The sequence below is a fragment of the Uloborus diversus genome, chromosome 5 (assembly GCF_026930045.1).
Source record: "Uloborus diversus isolate 005 chromosome 5, Udiv.v.3.1, whole genome shotgun sequence".
Lineage (NCBI taxonomy): Eukaryota > Metazoa > Arthropoda > Arachnida > Araneae > Uloboridae > Uloborus > Uloborus diversus.
In genome coordinates, this window is record NC_072735.1 from 100,739,074 (window position 1) to 100,759,289 (window position 20,216).

A 20,216-nucleotide genomic window follows, 5' to 3' on the forward strand; every position below is an offset into this window, starting at 1 on the left:
TGGCTGAAACTTGAGCTCTCTTCACTCTGGTTGGAGACTAGCTGCTGTTCCGGTTGACTAAAAGTACTTTTAGCGCGAAGCCCAAAACGAAGGGAGAGCTAGCTCTTCCGCCATAAATATTGACAACACTTCGAAATCTGCATCAGTTGCTTGGAAGTCGCTTTCCTGGAAGCTTCGACCACAAAAACACTAAAGATGACCGCCGGAGATGCGGTCGAAACGTTTGGGGTAACAACATTCAGACCACGGCATAACAGCCCGGAATCTCACAATATCATTGACACCGGCCGTGAAAGACTTCATTCTTACATTCTCATAAATTCCTGGAACTATATAAACGTTGGGAATATTTCTCTAAAAATTACCTGGGAACACTGTCTTGAGAACATGTTTCCAGGAATTTTACATAATTACTCGTGCATAACCTTGTAGTTCTCTTGTTCTTTTTCAGTAAAACAATATACTTTCGCAGTGATCAAACATCAAAGCATCTTTCTATTGCCCTGTTTAAAACCAAATTAAATGGATGCATGCCTCAAGTAAGAAACGTGTCATCTGTTCGAGAAAATTACCAGCACTAGAATCTTTATTTTTATTCTATAGTTTATGAACGATGAAAATATAGAATCAAATAATTCTGTTATCTACTCCATTAGTAGGTGTTTGAAATAAATTCTTCCAAAAACGATACCGAACTCGCAATATATCTCATTGGAAGAGATAATTCCTCTTTGCTGAACTTTAAAATCAATCCTAGATAAGAAATTTAACATTCTCTACGTGCATCAGTTACCAGAAACGCTTATTATTTCGCGCCATTTAGAAGCCATTTTTGAAAAGTAAGCAATATTTTGCTTCGTAAAAATTTGATATTAAAAATTTTGGTGGAAAAAGCTTTTTTTGTCACGTTAGTGCTTTAACAGGTGTTAAACAAGTTTGTTTTCCAAATGCAGTTTTTCTGATTAGCATTTTTTAACTTTTTAAGTTTAAGTAAAGTATTTATTGTGTTTCTCTAAAATTGCACACGAAGTTAGAGCAGAAGTTTTTACTGTATTTTTTGCAATTAATACAAGTCCATAAAGGACAACTTATAATAGTTGGTAGATAATAAACTTCTCCCTATTGTTAATATATTTAACCATACTGAAAAGAGGCATTGCAGGTCAAGCGGTCCAATGGAACCCACCCAAGTAATTTTACAAAATTTTGCACGAAGTCTACTAGTGTGTGTAACTGAAAAAGTTTTAGTCCAAGGTTATTAAATCAAGTAATAAGGGCCATCTTACGTTTCAGCTTTAAAAATTTAAGATTTTTAAAGATCAGGTCCTGATTTCCGTGACTCTTAGTGAGGTACTTAATGAGGGCCTTTGATGGTTAAGGGTCTTTAAATCTTGCATTAAAAAGTATTTCCTTTTCTTTTTTGGTACTTGATTATTTACTATTTTACAACTGAAAGGGAATGCGTTTCCAAATGTGAACATATTTGCCACATCACATTTGTTGTAATTTATCGAGGAGTTTTTTTTTTCTGTTTTTACTCATATTATTACTGTTATGGATCATTCTTATAAAAAGTCATTTTGAGCTTTTTTAGTTTAAAAAAATAAAAGTGAGTGGAATCCCATGAAACCTTTTATAAGTATAGATACAGCCGGAACCCGATTTGACGAATTCATCGGAGACGAAACTTTTATACGTTAAATCGGGGTTATTCGTAATATCGGGATGTGAAAAACTTTTTTTAAAAACTGCACTTACCTTATTTAAAACCCCTAATTAGCAACTGCTCTAAAATATCCATAATTTGAATGTATACACTTTTTATTCAGCATTTCCCGACTTATTACACACTAGTTAATTTGAAGTTTTAAACTACTGATTAAGTATCAATTTCCTTGATACTTGACTCGAAATAGTTGTCTTTCGACTTTATGAAAAGAAGAAAATACTGTGTCATTTGCGGCCTACTGCATAAGATATGTTTTCACAGTTTTCAGGCCATGTAAAGCATTTGAAAAAGTAATTTTTAATAGGAGTTTCATATCGCTTTCTGCATCGAAATCAATATTCGTTGGTTGCCCCTCGCCCATCAAACATTGCTGGTTTCAAGAAAAGTCTTTCTATTTCGGACAATATGGATAAAATACTTGGAAAACAATCCAGTATTTCCTAACTAAAATCAACAAAAAAATAAATAAATAAATAAATAAAAATAAAAATGTTTTTCGGCTGTAAAAATATTTCGTTAATTCGTTGTTTACTATTCGGTAAATAGGGGTTTTTGCCTTTATTTTAGTCGAGGAAAAAGAAAAATTTGTTAAATCGTGAAATTCGTTGAATAGAGGTTCGTTAAATCGGGGACCGACTGCATATGTAGGGGCTGTATGAAAAAAATATTGGTCCACTGAAACGAAAATAAGTTTGATTAGGATTGTACCCTCAGCATTATAAAGTCACTGAAGCGTCATTCCTTTACTAGTGAAATAATGACGAATTCATTAAAATTGGATTCTAGTAGTTATGCATAACTGAAATCGCATACAAATATTCTCAACACAGGAAGCAACTTATGATCATGCAGTTCTTCCGCTCATGTTCACTTGTAAGTATTAATGAATATTTTAAAACATGTTGTTATATACATTTATATTTTTGTTGATTTGCATTTGATGAGGCTAAAATTGTAACTGTTTTTGGGTTTATCGAATTAATTTCAAGTTATCCTACATACCTATGTGCGCGGTGTACTATTTGTTGTAACCAACTGAAACTGATTAATTACGCAAAAGAAATAAGATTTATATTTGAGAAGCAATCACAGAAAAGTTATTTCGAAATACTTGGATGTACATACATTTTGATTCAAAAATAAAAAAAAAATCAATTGTTTAATTCATTAAAAATATGGTAATGCAAATATTTTCTAGTATTGTAATATGCTTCACAAAAAATGTGCCAGTATTATCTTTTTTTATTATAATTTATTCATTCATTTAAAAATATTTATACCATTAGAAAATGACCATATTATCTATTAGTAAGAACATAGTTATGCAATTAATTCATCTGCTTATTGATTTTGTTAAATGTGGTTAACAATAAAAAAATTCCTTGACATTAGTTGTTCCGAAAATAACATTTCCTTCGTGGATATACTAGTTTAATGTAGGACAGTCAGGAGGAATGAGTCAGTGGCAAAAATGGAACAGCTGCATTTACATGCCGAAATAAAAAGTAATGTTATTTCATGTCATCGTTTTAAAAGTGATCATTTTTTAAATACTATGTTATTAATATGCAATGCACATATGGGGAGAAGACGAGGGGCGTTCACCACGAAGACTGTGCCATTGACATTTTCAAGGGGTTGCTTTTTTTAAGGGGGGGGGGGCGCTTTATATCATTTTATGGGTGCACCATCACTCCTATGGTGTGGGGGGGGGGGACTCTCGTATATATGAAATAGAATAATCATGTAATAGAGTTCAATGTTTTAATAAATAAAATATATAATGCATTTTGCGCACACTCTAAAAATAAAATCAGTAACCTATTTTGATTAAGTATCTATATTTGTGATAAACTGGAAATAGGCAAGAACAGAAGAATAAACCCGAATGGTTCCAGCAGGGGGACTTTGGTGTCATATTTAAATTCATCAATTTCTCTGTTGGTACTTTTCGGTACACTTTGTTCGTCAAAGAAATTGACTTGACGTGAACGAATTTCGGAACGCGAAGATTAGGTAAGTTCTGTCAAATTTTATCCGAAAATAAAAGTTATCAAGTTTGATACAAGATATGTTTTTAAGTTCTGCATTAAAAATACAATATGTTGATAATTTTGTCTTGAAAATATTGAGAGAAAAACTGAAGTTTAATATTGTTTAACAAACAATCCCACTTTTGAGAAAGTACTCCCCCCTTCCCTCCCCCGACGATTTTGTGATTATGAATAAAACTACTATATTATTTCATAAATTTTCAAAAATTTATAACTGTGCATATGTTATGCTGTTAACCATGCTATTTGTCATTAGAAATTCAGAAAAAAAAAAAAGATCCACGAATGATTCTAAAATTGCTTGTTTCATTGCTCTTAGATATGAAAGAATTGAAACTGATATGGCATGCAATACTATAGTAAAGAATTATTTTTTTAGAAAAAATCACGGAAAAAGGATTCCGAAATTCTCAGAAACGTTTTTGAAAATTGTTTGGAGAATTCCGAAATACTCGGAAACGTTTTCGAAACTTTCATGAACTACAGCTGCACAGAATACTCAGAAACATTTCTGGAAATTACGGAAAGAGGATTCCGAAATACTCAGAAACGTTTCTGAAAATTACAGAAAGAGGATTCCAAAATACTCGGAAACATTTCTGGAAATTATAGAAAGAGGATTCCGAAATACTCAGACACGTTTCTGGACATTACAGAAAGAGGATTCCGAAATACTCAGACACATTTCCGGACATTACAGAAAGAGAATTCCGAAATACTCAGAAACGTTTTTGAAAATTTCATGAACCGCAGCTGCACGATATACTCAGAAACGTTTCCGAATTTTTTTTACAGTGTACGCTTCGCCACTCCACATGGTTCCTAAGAAAGGAACTTTAGAGTGGAGACCAGTTGGTGATTTTAGATCTCTAAATTCTCAAACAGTAAAAGATAAATATCCCATCCCTTGTGTTGCTGATTTTACAGCTGAATTACACGGAACAAAAATTTTTAGTCGAATTGACTTAATAAAGGCATACTACCAAATTCCTATTCATCCGGACGATATTCACAAAACTGCAGTTTGTACTCTTTTTGACCTATTTGAAAGTACAGTGATGCAGTTCGGCCTCTGTAACGCGAGTGCTACATTTCAACGTTTTACAGACGAAATTACTCGAGGATTACCAGGAGTTTACGCCTTCGTCGATGATATACTTATAGCATCTAAAAATCCCGAAGAGCATCACCAACATTTGAAAAACATTTTCAAAATTAGATGAATACGGTCTCTGTATTAACGTACAAAAGTGCATATTTGGTGTGTCAAGTATAGACTACTTAGGATTCAATCTTTCGGTAAACGGAATAAAACCTTTACCTGATAAAGTACATTGTATCCAAAATTTTCCAAAACCTGATACCTTAACCCAGTTGCGTAGATTTTTAGGTATGTTCAACTTTTACCGATGTTTTATACCCAAAGCTGCGCATATACTTGCTCCTACAGTACAACTTTTAGAAGGACATACAAATAAAAAGAAATCTCATTCCAAGGCTCGCAAAGCGGGCCTTGAATCTTAAATGGAATGAAGAAGCGGAACAAGCCTTTTATTGACGCGAAAAACGCGATTGCTAAAGCCACTCTTCTGAGACATCCCATTCCAGGAGCTCAATTAAGCTTACATGTAGACGCCTCAGAGGTTGCTATAGGCGGAACCTTATCTCAACTATCGCATGGATTGTGGGAACCAATAGCCTTTTTCTCAATGAAACTAAACAAAAGTCAACAAAAATGGTCAACCTATGATAGGGAATTGTTCGCAATTTACTCTGCTATTAGAAAATTCAAACACATGTTAGAGGGCAGAATTTTTGTAATATATACAGACCAAAAGTCACTTACTCATGCTTTTAAAACAAAATCCAAATAAATGTTCCCCAAGACAATTACGCCATTTAGATTTCATTTCGCAGTACTCCACAGACATTCGGCATGTGAAGGGTTCAGAAAATGTGGTATCAGATACACTCTCGCTAATCGAAGTTGAGTCAATTACCGAAGCTGCAAATTTAAAATTTAAAGAATTTGCAAATGCACAGAGAAGTGATCCAGAAACTCAAAAATTTCTCGAAGACAATACATCTTCTTTAAAATTGGAATTCAAACCATGCCAAACTGCGGACTGCAATTTACTTTGTGATACTTCAACAGGTGTTCCACGTCCATTCGTTGCTTTTTCCTTTTGTAAACTAATATTTGATCATCTGCATAACATGGCACATCCAGGAATCGCAGCTTCAACCAAGCTCATCTGTGCGCGATATGTATGGCCTAATATGAAGTGCCAAATTAAGCAGTGGGTGCAGTGCTGTGAATCATGCCAAAAATCAAAAGTACACAGGCACGCCAAAATGCCTCAAAGTACATTTTCTCTTCCTGATGCCAGATTCTCCACATTCATGTAGATATCGTGGGTCCCTTGCCACCATCTGACGGTAAAACATACATTCTCACTATGACTGACCGCTTTTCCAGATGGCCAGAAGCAGTACCCATATCTGACATTAAAGCACCAACCGTATGCCGTGAAATATTCAACACTTGGATCTCTCGTTTCGGAAATCCATCAATACTAACTTTTGATCAAAGACCCCAGTTTCGCTCTTCAATGTTCACTGAATTTACTCGCTTACTGGGCACTCAAAAGATCCGAACAACTAGTTATCATCCAATTGCAAATGGACTTGTCGAACGTTTCCACTGGCATATAAAGTCTGCTTTAAAAGCTCATGAAAATACTGACAGATGGTCAGAACGAATACCCGTAATTTTTCTGGGTATCCGAACAGCCATTAAGGAAGACTAGTCGACCCGTGCGGAACACCGCACTGAGCTTCGAATCGTTTCATAAGGCATTTCTCTCTTTAAAAATTTCAAAGAAAGAACATTATGAAGAAGAAATGAAAAAAAGTAAGCGCAGAAGAGAAGGCATGTAATTTAAAGACATCAGTAATAAAACCTCGTTAAATACAATGTTGTGATAATTTGATCATCGCTCGCCTTTGGTCGTACATATTTTCAATGCAAACATAAATATCATTAAAAGTGGCTAAGTAATGACTCGTGAAAAAGCAATAATTGTGCATGTGAAAAAAACAGGTTGTGTCAAATAAAGTCCTGCCCATGTGAGCATCTGACAAGAAAAAGAGAAACATTAAAGAGATATTTATTGGCACGGATTCGAATTGGCGCCATTCTGATTAACAGCCGGACACCCCAACAAACCGAGCAATTGCGCCTTCCTTTTCGAAAGCTATTCATTGAAGGAATGCGTAGTAAGAAACAGCAAAAAAGCTTTTTGCCAAAATAATAATAATAATAATAATAAGATCATGCTTCTACATTTTGTCATTAACCAGCATGATACGATTTAAAATTATTCGTAAAGCATGGCATTTGATTAAAGAATGACGAATATCTCACGTAGCGATAGAAATAAACATTCTAGAGAAGTAATAAATTAGATTGAAAACAAGTGTTTTTATCTTTGAATATTGAACTATTTCACATAGAAGGTTGCTTTAAACCGTTACGGCTTAAATGTACGCACATGTTTCTCTTTTAATCGAACACTTAAAATTCAAAACCAAAACCAGTTGGAGTCCGTTTTTTAAGTGTAATTTTTCGAACGTAGACAAAATGTATTTTTTGGGTGAAACTCGGAGTTTTAATTTGGCGTAGAATTTTTTTCACTTGCATAAAAGGTCGAACACTGCTATTAGAAAAATCTACATTTCAGCGTACAAAGAAAATGTTTTTCTGCACAAAAAGGATTCCCTTGAGGTAAATATAATACTTTTTTATGCTACATTATGTTTAGTGGTCTGGACGGAGTCAAAACTTAAAAAAAGGAAGAACACCCTTCGATTAACAGTCAACTTATCCGAATGATAACTGTAGCCTGCATAAAGGAATCGAAATACCAAATTGCATTCCCACTGCATTTATTTTATTACGTGTGTATGTTATGAGTACATGTAATGCGTAATACTAATATAAATTTGATATTATGTCGGACAGCCCAAGCTTGCCCGAAGTTCAGATAGTTTATAGCCGAACGCTCTACCGAAAAATACTTATCAATTTAACCGAACAACTAAGTCCCGTGCTTTTAAGCTTTATTAAAATATAAACACACATTTTTTTTTTTTTTTGCCGAAAGCGACGTAAAAAATTGGAAAACTGTATTAGAACTTTGCTTTAAAAAAAATGCATAAGAACTACAGGCTGCATCAAGGTTTTGAAACAGCAAGGAGCGTTTTCGAAAACTTGATTTTTCGACCGTAAGTCTATTTTTCGTCGTTAGCCAGCCTGATAAATTTTAAAATGAGAGGGGAATAATATATAAAGTAAGATATTGAAGAGAAATGTTTTTATTTTTGAAAAGTTTTACAATTTGTTACCGCAGGCTGCTTGAACCGTTATAACTTAGATGGTAGCACGTGTTCATCATTTAACAGCACGGTTAAAATACAAAATAAATTGAACTATGCTCTTTTTTAAGTGTAGTTTTTCGAATGTAATAAAAATGTGATAAGCTTTTTTTTTTTTTTTTTTGCAAAAAAAGAAAAAAATATGTATTTTACCCATCAAATTGAGGTAGTAATTTTTTTATTTGTACAAAGAGTCAAAAACTCATTAGAAGAATATATATTTCAATATACGATTTATTATTATTTTTTTCTGAACAAAAAACAATTCTATTGTAGTCTGAAATCTTAAACTTGTTACTTATATTTTCACTTACATTATGCTTTAATTTTCTTACCAGAGCCAAAGCTTAAAAAAAAAAAAAAAAAAAAACGTACAATTCAGAAGTACTTTAGCACAAAACCACATCAATTTTTCATAACAAGAAAGTGCGCTTTCTACTCATTTATTCTATTCCCTCATATTTGTTATTCACTTAATTAAGTATTCATGTAATGCATGATATTTCTCTAATTTTTTGATGCAGCTTGTCCGGACGCGGGCCCGAACACTCATTCTCCTGGTTACGATAAGAACGCTCTGCCGATCAAGTTATTCAGCTCTGTCGGTCATAGTGCAAGTTAAAGTTATAAGTTTAACCGAAAGTCTCATTCTGGTTCTTTAAAACAGGTTTTTCGGCTCAAAAAACAATTTTTAGACCGTGGGTCTATTTTTCGTCAGTAGCCAGCACCATAAGCCTTAAAATAAGGTGTAAATCAAAGAAATCGATCAAGAATTGAGGAAAATCTAGCGTAGAAACCAAAAACAGGCTACAGAAATAATATATAAGGATTTGCAATCTTCTTGTGCAGAACTGGTTTACAGCACAACCTTACGTCTTCCCTGTGACATAATCGACCCTACAGTCACTCCTGCATGTGACTCGGATTTCGTAACTGATCTTCGTGACAGAATGAGACAGCTGAATCCTGTTGCGACATCTGCGCATTGCACAGATCAGTATTACATCCATCCGTTGCTAAAATCATCTTCGCATATTTTTCTAAGAGTTGATCATGTGAAACCTCCTTTACATCAACCATATACTGGTCCACATAAAGTGTTGAGCAAAACGGAGAAAACAATTACAATAGACATCAATGGTCGACGCACAACAGTTTCTCTTGACCGCGTTAAACCGGCTCATGTAATTCCGGAAACTGTCCATTCTCCACCTCCAGCAACTACAAAACTAAAAACAATCAATAAAACACCTACAAACGAACCTGCAAAATATGTCACCAGATACGGAAGACGAGTACATTTTCGAAAAAACTTAGAAACTTATATAACCTAATATCTTCTTTTCACTGCAAAAAAAAAAAAAAAAAAAAAATGTGAAACTTTTTGTATATATATGTAAATCTCAAATTTTCAATTATTTTTATATATGTATATATTTTATGTTTTCTTTAACAATATGAAATGACTTCCAGTGTTGTTTCTCAAAAAAAAAAAAAAAAAAAAAAAAATCGTTCCTTTGGGCTAACAACCCTCAGTCACTGGGGGGATACTCTGTGGGAAACCCATAAATTCATCAGATCAGTTCATGCAAAAGGAGAAATCCCAATTGCGCAACTATGGAAACCCCAATCGCGCAAACACTTGAACGCCCACAAGGCTAACTGAAAATCAGCACTGGCAGTCAGAGCAAGATTGTCACTGGAAGAGTGAACGTGGAAATATGTGTATTAAACAGTGAACAAACTAAAACCGAGTTATGTAGTGAATATACCACCTCTGACATAACCACCAACACTACAACACCATACAAACAACTAATTTTTAATAATGAGTGAATTGATAGCTAATTAATTCGTTAATGAAATAAAGCATATCAAGGTATAAATTTAATTAAGATTAAATTAAAATTTACTGATTACTTTTCCAAAAAAGATAGAAGAAAAGAGAAATTTATTGGTTAGATTATAATAATTTTAATGTTCTATAGTTCACAAATTGAAATTCTCTTTGATTACTAAACTATTTTGATTTTTCAAGTATCCACAAATTTTTTCGTACAAAGTTTTGTCCGTGTAAAGTTTTGCACACACAAAGTTTTGTTCAAACGAAATTTTGTCCAGGCGACGTTTTGACCGTGCGAAGTTTTGTCCAGGTAGAGTTTTGTCCGTGAAGTTTTGTTCGACAAAGTTTCGGCAGCGAAGTTTTGACCCATTACCCGTTGTATATTTATGTATACACTACACATTTCATAGTATATAAATATATGCATCTCAAGATATACCTATACTTTAAGGTAACAGAGAAAGATTTTGTTAAGCAAGTTAAATTCAAAGCAAAAAAAGCGTATCCTGGTTGTATGACAGCAAATAAATAATAATAATAACAGGAACCCAGCTGATATTGTTTCTGGAAGGCTAATCAAATTGACGTGCTGGACCACGGGAAAGAAAGGAGCTGACCCTGTTAAATAAATTATTTCGCCTCGGGACAGGTGTAAGATAATTTGATAAGCCACCAGTTTTATCAGAAATACACAAAAAATCATTGTTATTGAAGATCAAATACTACTTTTCTTTTCTTATCTTTTCGAGGGAGGTACATTAGCAACTACATATTCTACTCTCGTATTTCATGCTCTGCTTACACCCTTTTCTTACAATGAAGCTAAACAAACTGGAGATTTTCATTATTCTAACAAGATTACATACATTTTCAGATCTACATTTTTTGCACAGCTGAGTTAAATTCAATCTTTAGATGGAAAAAAAGCAAACAATTGAATGTTCCATGATAAAAGCAGGTTGTGTAAACGTTATTAAAATCTATCACATAGCGTTGTGCTAACAAATTTTGTGTTCGAGAATCGAATTCTTACACTTATTTTAAGCCTTTTTCATTTAAAAAAAAAAAAAAAAAAAAAAATTAAGTCAGTAAGAGCTATTTTTATCAATTTTGTTTTGTTCTTCCTTTCCAAAACTTTTTTATTTCCATTTTTTATATGAAACACCAATAATGTACTTGAAACGGTGATACTTGCGCTATGAATAATTTATTCCAAACATCAATTGCAGCAACAGTTTACGATATTTTTTGAAAATATTCTCTCAACTGTACTACATTTTGAGAAACCTTTTTCTTATTAGTATAACAAGTGGCAATTTGTTGTCATCGTTATTAGTGTGCTGTCCTGTCTCGGTACCGAACTTTATATTTGGCACGAAATTTTGAAATGAAAACGATAACAAACAAAAGAAACTAACAATATCAAATTCGTTTTCGTTCATCTGGAACTTCAAACCAAGGGATTAATAAAAAGGAAACAAAAAACTATCGTGATCAAGAGGGAATCATTGAAGTTGATGTTGATATTTGAAGAGAGTTGTCTCTCGAAGAGAAATTACAACTAACAATATATGAATAATAATAACAATAATAATAAAAAATAATAATGAAATAGAAAAAAAAAGAACACAATACAAACACACACACAAACACGCCCAAAAATTATTTATCCAAAACCAACAAGCAAGAGACCGAATTATTTGAAAATGAAGGATTTTTTTCAACTTCAGGAAATTTGGGCACTAAAATGAAGAGCAGGCTTAGTGAAAATTCAGTAGGTACTTTATGTATCTTTTTATAGTAGATTTTTTATTCTGAGATTTGTTCCTTCCTTTTATGTTTGTTCATAATAAGTTTTCATAAATAATGCACTTTTTGCACAAAGTTTTGAAATATGGCAACGAAACTATATGCATTTGATCCTTTTTTTTGGAGAAATTTCTAATACCGGTATTAACTCCGGTATCACGTTTTTAAAAATACCGGAAACCGTAGGGTGGTTCAAAAAAACTTTTTTTTCAGCTAGAGTCCAGGACACTCCCTATTTTTTTTACACTTATTAATAGTATTATGCTGAAAAAGTTTTAGCTTCTTACTCAAATCTTAAGACGGTGCTCAATGACCCTTTAATTTAACATTAGCCGTATCATAGAAAATGCCAGAAATTGAGAAATATTTAATTTCCCATGTTGTTTTTTTGTACATAAATATTTTATTGCAATGTATATGCATATTTCTAGTGTATATTACAGTATGTAGCATTGTTTTTTCAGTTCGATGTATTTTTTAACTTCCCTCCCCATACTGTTGAAGTTTGGGCGAGGGGGTTGAGCACCCTCTTTCAGTTGAAATAGAAAGCTAAAATTCTTCCAGTATATTGCTATCCAAAAGTCTAAAAATATTGAGGGGTCTCCCGTTGTCTAGGAGATTTTTTTTTTGAGCAATCACATTGCTTATTGTCTCACTTGACCGTTTTTGATGTCCTATGATTTTATTTTCTCCCCGCCTCCCTGTGCAGCACCACCGTCAGTCGGCCGCCTCACGATGCTGCTCCTCTAGCAAAAACTGTCTCCAGGTTGCGTCAATATCCTGTACTTACACGAATTCATACACGCACGTACACGCACACACACATATACACCTACACACACACATACACCTACACACATACACACATCTACACATACACACACAACTACCCACACACACACACCTACACACAACTACCCACCACTCATGCCTGCACACAGACACTAACACATATGCCTACACCCACATACACATCCCCCCCCACACACACAGACACTCATAGACACAACTACCCACACACTCATACCTGCACACAGACCTACACACATGCTCCCTACACACAAACACGCATACCCCCACACACACGTCTACATACACACACAAACACGTGATTGCGAAAAATATAATTTGAATTCAAGAGGTCAAAATTCAAATTATTATTATTTTTTTTGCACGTATTTTTGAACTACCTCAGGGTACCGCTATTTTAAACAAAATCGGCAACGTTTACGAAATTTCCACAGGTGTAGTAAAATGCTGTTTGAAAGAGTCAAACATGAATACATGTTTCACTAATATTAGGGGGAAAAGATAATTGTTATTTTTTATGAAACGTATTTACCGCAAAACTAAAGCATTTAATTTGCGTAGCAACAGAACAAATAATTCAACATCTTTAAAAAAAAACGAATAAACTATTTAACTACTCAAAAGCCACAAGTACAATGCTTCTGAGGCGCGCCGTAGTTTGCTGACCCCTGCACAAGTTGAAAAGAAGTTTAAAACTTTCCCAACTTTATAATGATTCATCATTATAAAGTTTGGAAACTAGATAGTCACCCGTCAAAGTATGACGGGTGAAAATTGCTTCTACATTTGAACGAAGCCAGTGACTGTTTGGTGATTTTTTGATAGTTAAAATGGTAACCCTAATTCCAGTGGATTGACCCTAAATTGGAGTAGGTAGCGGTTATTGTTGATAATTTTCCCGTTTCTTCATTCCCTGAAATGGCATAGTCTTACCAGTAAAACTGAAGTTACCGGATCGAGTTCAACCTTGTCACAATAAAGCCTTTAACTGCATGTTAAACATTACTAAGCTTGCGTTCGACAATCTTGACCGGTAGCGACCGGTCGGTTGAGCACGTGACAGCTAATGACGTCAGCGCATGCTAAAGTATTGGATTTGACGTCATTATTTGTCATGTGACAGCCGTCATGTGATCAACCGACCGGTAGGCTACCGGTTGATCAACGAACGCATTCCTAAACATATTATCAAATTATCATACCGTGGTGCGAGTTACATGTTTGAAACACGCGGATTACTCGATCATCGGTTATTATATATAAGGGGATTGGTAAATTGCTATTTTTTTCAATGATTAATTAATAGCAATTTGCCCAAAATTTTGCTGTAATTACATTCATAACACACAAGAATGATTCAGCTATTGCTTACGTGTGTGTACACGTCTGTATCATAATACTAACTTTTCATAATGCACGCGTGGCAATTGTTATTTTAACTAATATATTTATTTCAGATGCAGTTATTGCTAATTTTTGCTGTTGTGCCCTGTTTGGTTGCAGCAAATACTATAATATGTCCAGATTTATCCACATGTCCTGAAGGTAAGCGGTTTTTTTTTGTGTAAAATATTTACAGTAAGTTTTTTGAAGCATCGAAGGCTAGGTGAAAAAAGTTATATTTGAATATAAGGTAGGTGCGGGTAATAAGGCCTACCTAAGGCAGATTTGAAATAAAATAAAAACTATATGCCCGAATAAACAAATTGTAATATAAATTAAACATACGGATCAATTACCCCCTACAAGAAACTAACAAAAATCACCAGTTTTGCAGAAAACAAGCATGAAATAAAACATTTTTTTAAACCATGTCATTAGGTCTTATGGGTATAGGTAGGATAATAAGGCCTAAGAACTTTAATACTCTTAAATAATCAAAATAACCTTCTAACATTGATAATTGAGATCAATTGTAATGCATATGAATTAATCATGCTGAAAGTCTCTTCAAAGTAACAAAAAAATTCTTTATTTAACAACCGTCAGGGCACTCAAAATTATCTTTCTCATAGACTGTTACACCGATGTACTCCTTATGATACCACTTGCCGAATTTTAGATATAGTCTCATGTCATTCATCTTATCTTCTCACAAGTGTGTGACAGTACCAAATAGCATCGATTTCTTTTGAATCATTTTCTTTATTGAAGGTTTACGTCTCTTTTATTTTCTTCTCTTTCTTGTTTCTGTCAAAACAGGTCTTTGACGCCTGTGATTCTCTGATAATTAACAGCTTTTCTTCTAGCAATTGTTTTTTTTTTTTTTTTTTCAAAATTTTCTCTGGTGTAGACATAAGCTCCTAAAATGTCGTACATTTTAATAGGACACGACCGATGCATCGGCGCCGATGCTTCAACAATTTAGCCATCGGCATCGGCGGCCGATGCTAACTTGCAGGAAGCATCGGCCCATCGGCCTAAAAACATCGAAAAGCCGATGGAATTGGCAGATGTTTTCGAAAAAAAAAAAAAAAAAAGGATCTTTGCTGTTTTACTTTTTAATACAAAGTAAAGGAAATTATTGTTTTCATATAAATTTTTTTACTTAAATTTCAGTATGAAATTCTATTTCATTCACCCCTGAAAGAATTTTTAATACTGCAATCAGGTACAAACAAGTTAATTATTGCGTTGTTTTTTGCAGCTTGATGTACGAATGTGTCTCTCATAAGTCATAACTCAAAAATGGTAAGCTGTAGAAGGTAAAAATTCCGTATGTGGGATCTGCGAACGTTTCAGTTGTGCACTTTCTTTTTGTTTTCAATCGGGTGTTTTAAAAGGCCTATTTACTCAGTTTTTTGTGTGGCTATTAATTACTTATTTCAATGCAAAAATAATACAGCGCCAATGACTGACGATCATTTGGTGTGATATATCGCCGAATTGGAGACCAACTTGGAAACAAATATGAGATGGCGAAAGCGGAATTTTTAATTTTTTGATGTTTGTAATATGAATCACAGTAGTGCAGTCTTTTCTGTATCGCTTTTTGGGGCCCGTGGAAATACATTTTGGGGCCCTCTTTCTCTATAAAGTTGAGAAATATACTGATGGAAAACTTTGTACACAACTCTGCTATTTGTATACTTAGAAAGGATATAGCAGCTACTGAGACCAATTTTAACTTAAAATACACAAAATTTAAATTAACAGTAACTCACAACACTAGAATACAAAATGGTTAAACGCATAAAAAAGATTTTTTTTACCATAGCAACAATAGATAAGCTCTCGTCGCAGACTATCAACTAAAATGTAGTGCAAACGATAATAAATAAATTGCTGAAGACAACTAAACTGGCACAATAATTGAAGTCTCTCGCACATTCGAGACTGAACAATTATTTTATTTATTTATTTATTTAGTGCAAATTTCTATCGCCTGAATTTAATTCATTGAAGGACAGATAACATAAACAATAAAATGATCTAAAAAAAAACATATTTTTCATTATATCATAATGTATTTTTTTTATAATGCTTGCCCATGTTTTTTATTTATTTAGTTATTTCTTTTTGTGAAGATTTCTATTTTATGAGTTTAATTTATTAAATCACAGACACTTTTGTTGTTACTAAATATTTGGGAAGTTTATTTTTCCCATGAATAAATGTTATTTTTTTTTATGTATAATGCAATATTTGGCCAATTTTTATGCACTATAACTCTGTTACCAGTTGAATATTAGTCACCAAATTGTTATCACAGGTTAATATCGTATAAAAGTATTATCTGTATTAATTTTATAATTTTTCACTCAGTCCTTTTTGTGATATTTCTCTTTCACGATTTTTGCTATTTTTGAAAAATTATACAAAAGAACGCAAAGTTTTCAAGCTTAAAATTTCTACAACAAGTATTCCGACATTACATCCACGCAAGGAAAAAAAGTGGGCTGAGTCCCTCCTTCAAAAATTTCGAGTTTTAAAACTATTATTTTATGCTAATTTTCAGTTTGTAGTTATAAATATTTTTCTTCACCTTTTTCACCACTTAAGTAGTATTGAGTAATAGAAACATTTTTAAGGCATCATACTGATCATGCAGGATTTAATTTTGACTTGGTAGCTGCAAAATTGTCTGAATTAGATGCATTTACGTAAAATGTACTTTTGGTAAAATAAAAAAAAAAAGTCTACAAAGCAAGCTTAAAATGACGCGTAAAAAAGTATAAATTGAAAAACATTTCTTTCAATACTTTTAAACTCATTTAGTTGTTTAAAAGAAATGGTAAAAATGTTCGGAAAATTAAAAATGTTAAGCAACAAGTTATATTCTTTGCGGGAGATTTCAAACGGATTGACCCTCAACCAAAAGCTTGTTACTGAAGGCAAGTAAAAGTTTTTAGAAATGATATCGTCTGAAGAGAAACTTAGATAGTTAGGTTTTAAAATTAATATGAAATAGTAATAGGATAGAATTTGTTTGCATTTAAATTTCAGTGTTTTTCATAGTGACAAGTTATTTCTCCCAACATTCCCGGGTTTATTTCAATTGTTAAAAAACTAAAGAATTTTTCACCTCTAACTGGTGTTCTTTTTGCCACGGTGTAGTACTGAAACTGCAGCAATCATCAGCCGATCCTTCACGTCCACGTTGTCAAGTGCCTCGGAGGACTAGAGATGAGAAACTTTTTTCTCTGAGTTATCACTTACTCACACATATAAATTTAAATCCTGTTTTTTCAAAGCTATCAACACATATTATTAGCCATTTTTTCAATTTGATTATATATATATTAAGTTTTTAATTTCTACTGGCTACAGCAATGCACATATAGTACACTAAACTTAAAATGAGTTGGTAAGAGAATTCTTTTTTCGGACAGGACTGCAAGAACAGTCTTTTTATCCATCACGGTATAAAACGTTATCAAATGCAAACCACTGGGGGTTAAATAAAAGGTAAAAAAAAAACAAAAAACAATTAAATCATAACCCTAGTGTTGTTGTACATATGTATTTACAAAAAGTAGCTAAGTCAGATAAAGAAAATGTTTAAAACTCCGTCGATTTTTCAATGTTGCACCGATCCCTTGAATTTTTGATGCTTCATCATATATGTCGCATTGTTATTTTATACTCGTAAAATTGTTTGATATCTTCACACATAAAGAGGTTTAGGTGTAATTGATGGCAATAATTCAAAAAATACTGTTTATTTTGAAAGTGATCGATTTGTGTAAACTATTTTAGTTTGAAATATTCATTTTTTTTAAAGATAAAAATTCTAATGCTGCTATAAAATTAGATTTTTCATTGTCTCTCTGTGATTTTTTTTTTTTGCCATCAATAGCTACCAAATAAATGTTTAGAAAGGAAAAACAAAAATCTGCAGGGAAAATCTGGCTTTAGCGGTTGAAAGAAAACTTTGTCGCTTTCAGGATCTGCGCCCATAAATACAACTTATTGATACTGCAATGATCTTATTTTTATTTTCAGGGAAAACCTGCTGTGGGAAGTCAAACGACGCATACGAATGCTGTGACATAGGAGAAGATGAGAAAAACATTTTCCCCGGAATACCAATTCCAAATCATGGCATGAACAAAACAGTATCAAGAAAGGGGCAGCAACACTTCGATGTCTGCGCATTCTGCTCTGGTACTTGCTGCTACGATGATTGTTGCGAGTATACCCGAGCAACCTGTTGCTCTGATGCAGTAAGCTGCTGTCCAAATGGCCAGCAATGCTGTAGACGATTTGGGAGCGCTGAAAGCGAGTGGTGTTGCCCCAAACGTGGATCCTGTGCGTCAATTTATGGATACTGCTATGGAGGAGCAGGTGCACTGATACCAGCAATATCTAGCATAGGGGCCTTGATTTTCTTGCTAGTTCTTCGAGAAAACTCATTAGTATAGATGTAAGATGAGGCCTGAAAAGAATCAAATGTGTTGGAAACGCATATTTTTTTTAAAAATCATAATGCCAAATAAATAATTTGGAATTAAATGCTTGTTGTCATTGTTAACCGTTAAATCGTCTCCTTTCTCTGAAACTAACAACTGCTCTAATTGGCTTTGAGTATAAAGATGATGAAGTTAGGCAATGGGTGTTTCAAGAATCCAGACATATTCTAAGATTTGAAAAAAAAATTCTCAAAGCGTAGCCAATAAACACTTACGGATCCAGCTTCGAGTTTTGAAGGGGATTCTTATAAAACTAGAAAATCGCCGGTTAAGATATGACGGGTGAAAACTGCTCCTACATTTAAACGAAGCAATTGCCTGTTTGGTACTATTTTGATAGTTGAAATTTTAACCCTATCTCCGGTGGATTAAGCCTAAACTCCAGTAGATAGCGTTCATTGTTGACCACTTTTTTGTTTCTTCATTCCCCTGAAATGACACTGACTTACCAGTAAAACAGTTAAGTAACCGGATCCAGTTCAATCTTGTCGCAATAAATCCTTTCCCTGCATGTTCAACATTGCCAAAATATATTATCAAATGTCATGCCGTGGCGCGAGTTTCATTGTTGATGACGACTGGGTCGTTACTCGATCATTGGCTGTTATTTCTATGAGGATATGAACACATAAATTGAAAGGGATGGTTTCACAAGTGCAATATTCGAGCAGTATACAGAAGAGTCTAGAACTTTTCTTAAAGGTAAAAATTAGCAGTTTCCACTCGCCACGTCGCGGCGGAATAAAAAAACTTCAGTGTATTTCGCCACTTTCTCCAATTTCACCTGTGATATTCATTTACGTTAATGCCAACAATTAGCTACACTAACCTTTTTTTTTTAAATTGATAACGCTTATGTGTTAGCAGATGTGTAAAAGCTCATTTCTTGTTTAGTGACCTTTTCGCTTATAAAAAAAAAGAGTGAAGACTTCTACTCGCCTCTGGTGACCAGAAAAAAAAATCCTCCAATAATTTCTCAAAATTCAATGGAAAAAAAACGTATATTTTTGTCCGGTTTTTTCTAATGGTCTCAACGAAAAGAATATGCAATGAAAAGAATATTGAGCTACAGCGCTTTGAATCTATTCTGCAACATTCCCATCGAAGATTTATATACAACTTTGTTAAAACTTTTTGACGTATTTTGCATTGGTGAGGAATTGGGCATCGACAGGAATTTTTTCAATAGTCTTTGTCATTTCAGTTTCTTTAACAATTTCGTGACTTTCAACAACTTTATTTTTAAACAAATACATGGAATTGGCATGGGCACCAACTATTCCAGCACAGCTGCTAATTTGTATCTCTTTTTCTATGAATTTAAATACACAGTACAGTATAATAAAAAACATGATATTTTTAGGTATATAGATGACATCCTTATCTTCAACAAAAGTATGGATGACATTTTCCCTTTAATCTATCCACAAAATCTACAACTCACTAAAGCCAATGACAACTTTCTGTCTGCCGATTTTCTGGACATTTCTTTCAAAATTGTTGATTCTAACCTTATTACAAATATTTATGATAAAAAAGATAACTACAATTTTTACACAAAAAGTATGCCACATTGGTACAGTAATTTACATAAAAAGATCTTCATTAATATTATAATTGGA

At 33.4% G+C, this 20,216-nt stretch overlaps 1 protein-coding gene across 2 annotated transcripts; it reads left to right on the forward strand.

Moving 5' to 3' along the window:
- The first annotated feature begins 767 nt into the window (after positions 1-767).
- On the forward strand, positions 768-18,611 carry LOC129222818 (progranulin-like). Of its 2 annotated transcripts, XM_054857368.1 has the most exons (4): positions 796-839; positions 11,794-11,837; positions 14,140-14,227; positions 18,128-18,611. In XM_054857368.1, the coding sequence occupies exons 2-4, from the start codon at positions 11,811-11,813 to the stop codon at positions 18,544-18,546; spliced, it is 534 nt and encodes a 177-aa protein (XP_054713343.1). In that variant the 5' UTR covers positions 796-839; positions 11,794-11,810; the 3' UTR covers positions 18,547-18,611. The 2 variants fall into 2 exon arrangements, 1 of the variants encoding a protein (XP_054713343.1); XR_008580616.1 differs by lacking the exon at positions 11,794-11,837 and having other exon boundaries at positions 768-839.
- Positions 18,612-20,216: the final 1,605 nt, after the last annotated feature.

What these genes read in the sequence shown, in the direction of transcription:
- LOC129222818 (XM_054857368.1), top strand. Translation starts at nt 11,811, where the DNA reads ATGAAGAGCAGGCTTAGTGAAAATTCA. An exon ending in GCAGGCTTAGTGAAAATTCA is followed by an intron (nt 11,838 to 14,139) that starts GTAGGTACTTTA and finishes TATTTATTTCAG; the next exon opens with ATGCAGTTATTGCTAATTTT. An exon ending in TTTATCCACATGTCCTGAAG is followed by an intron (nt 14,228 to 18,127) that starts GTAAGCGGTTTT and finishes TTTTATTTTCAG; the next exon opens with GGAAAACCTGCTGTGGGAAG.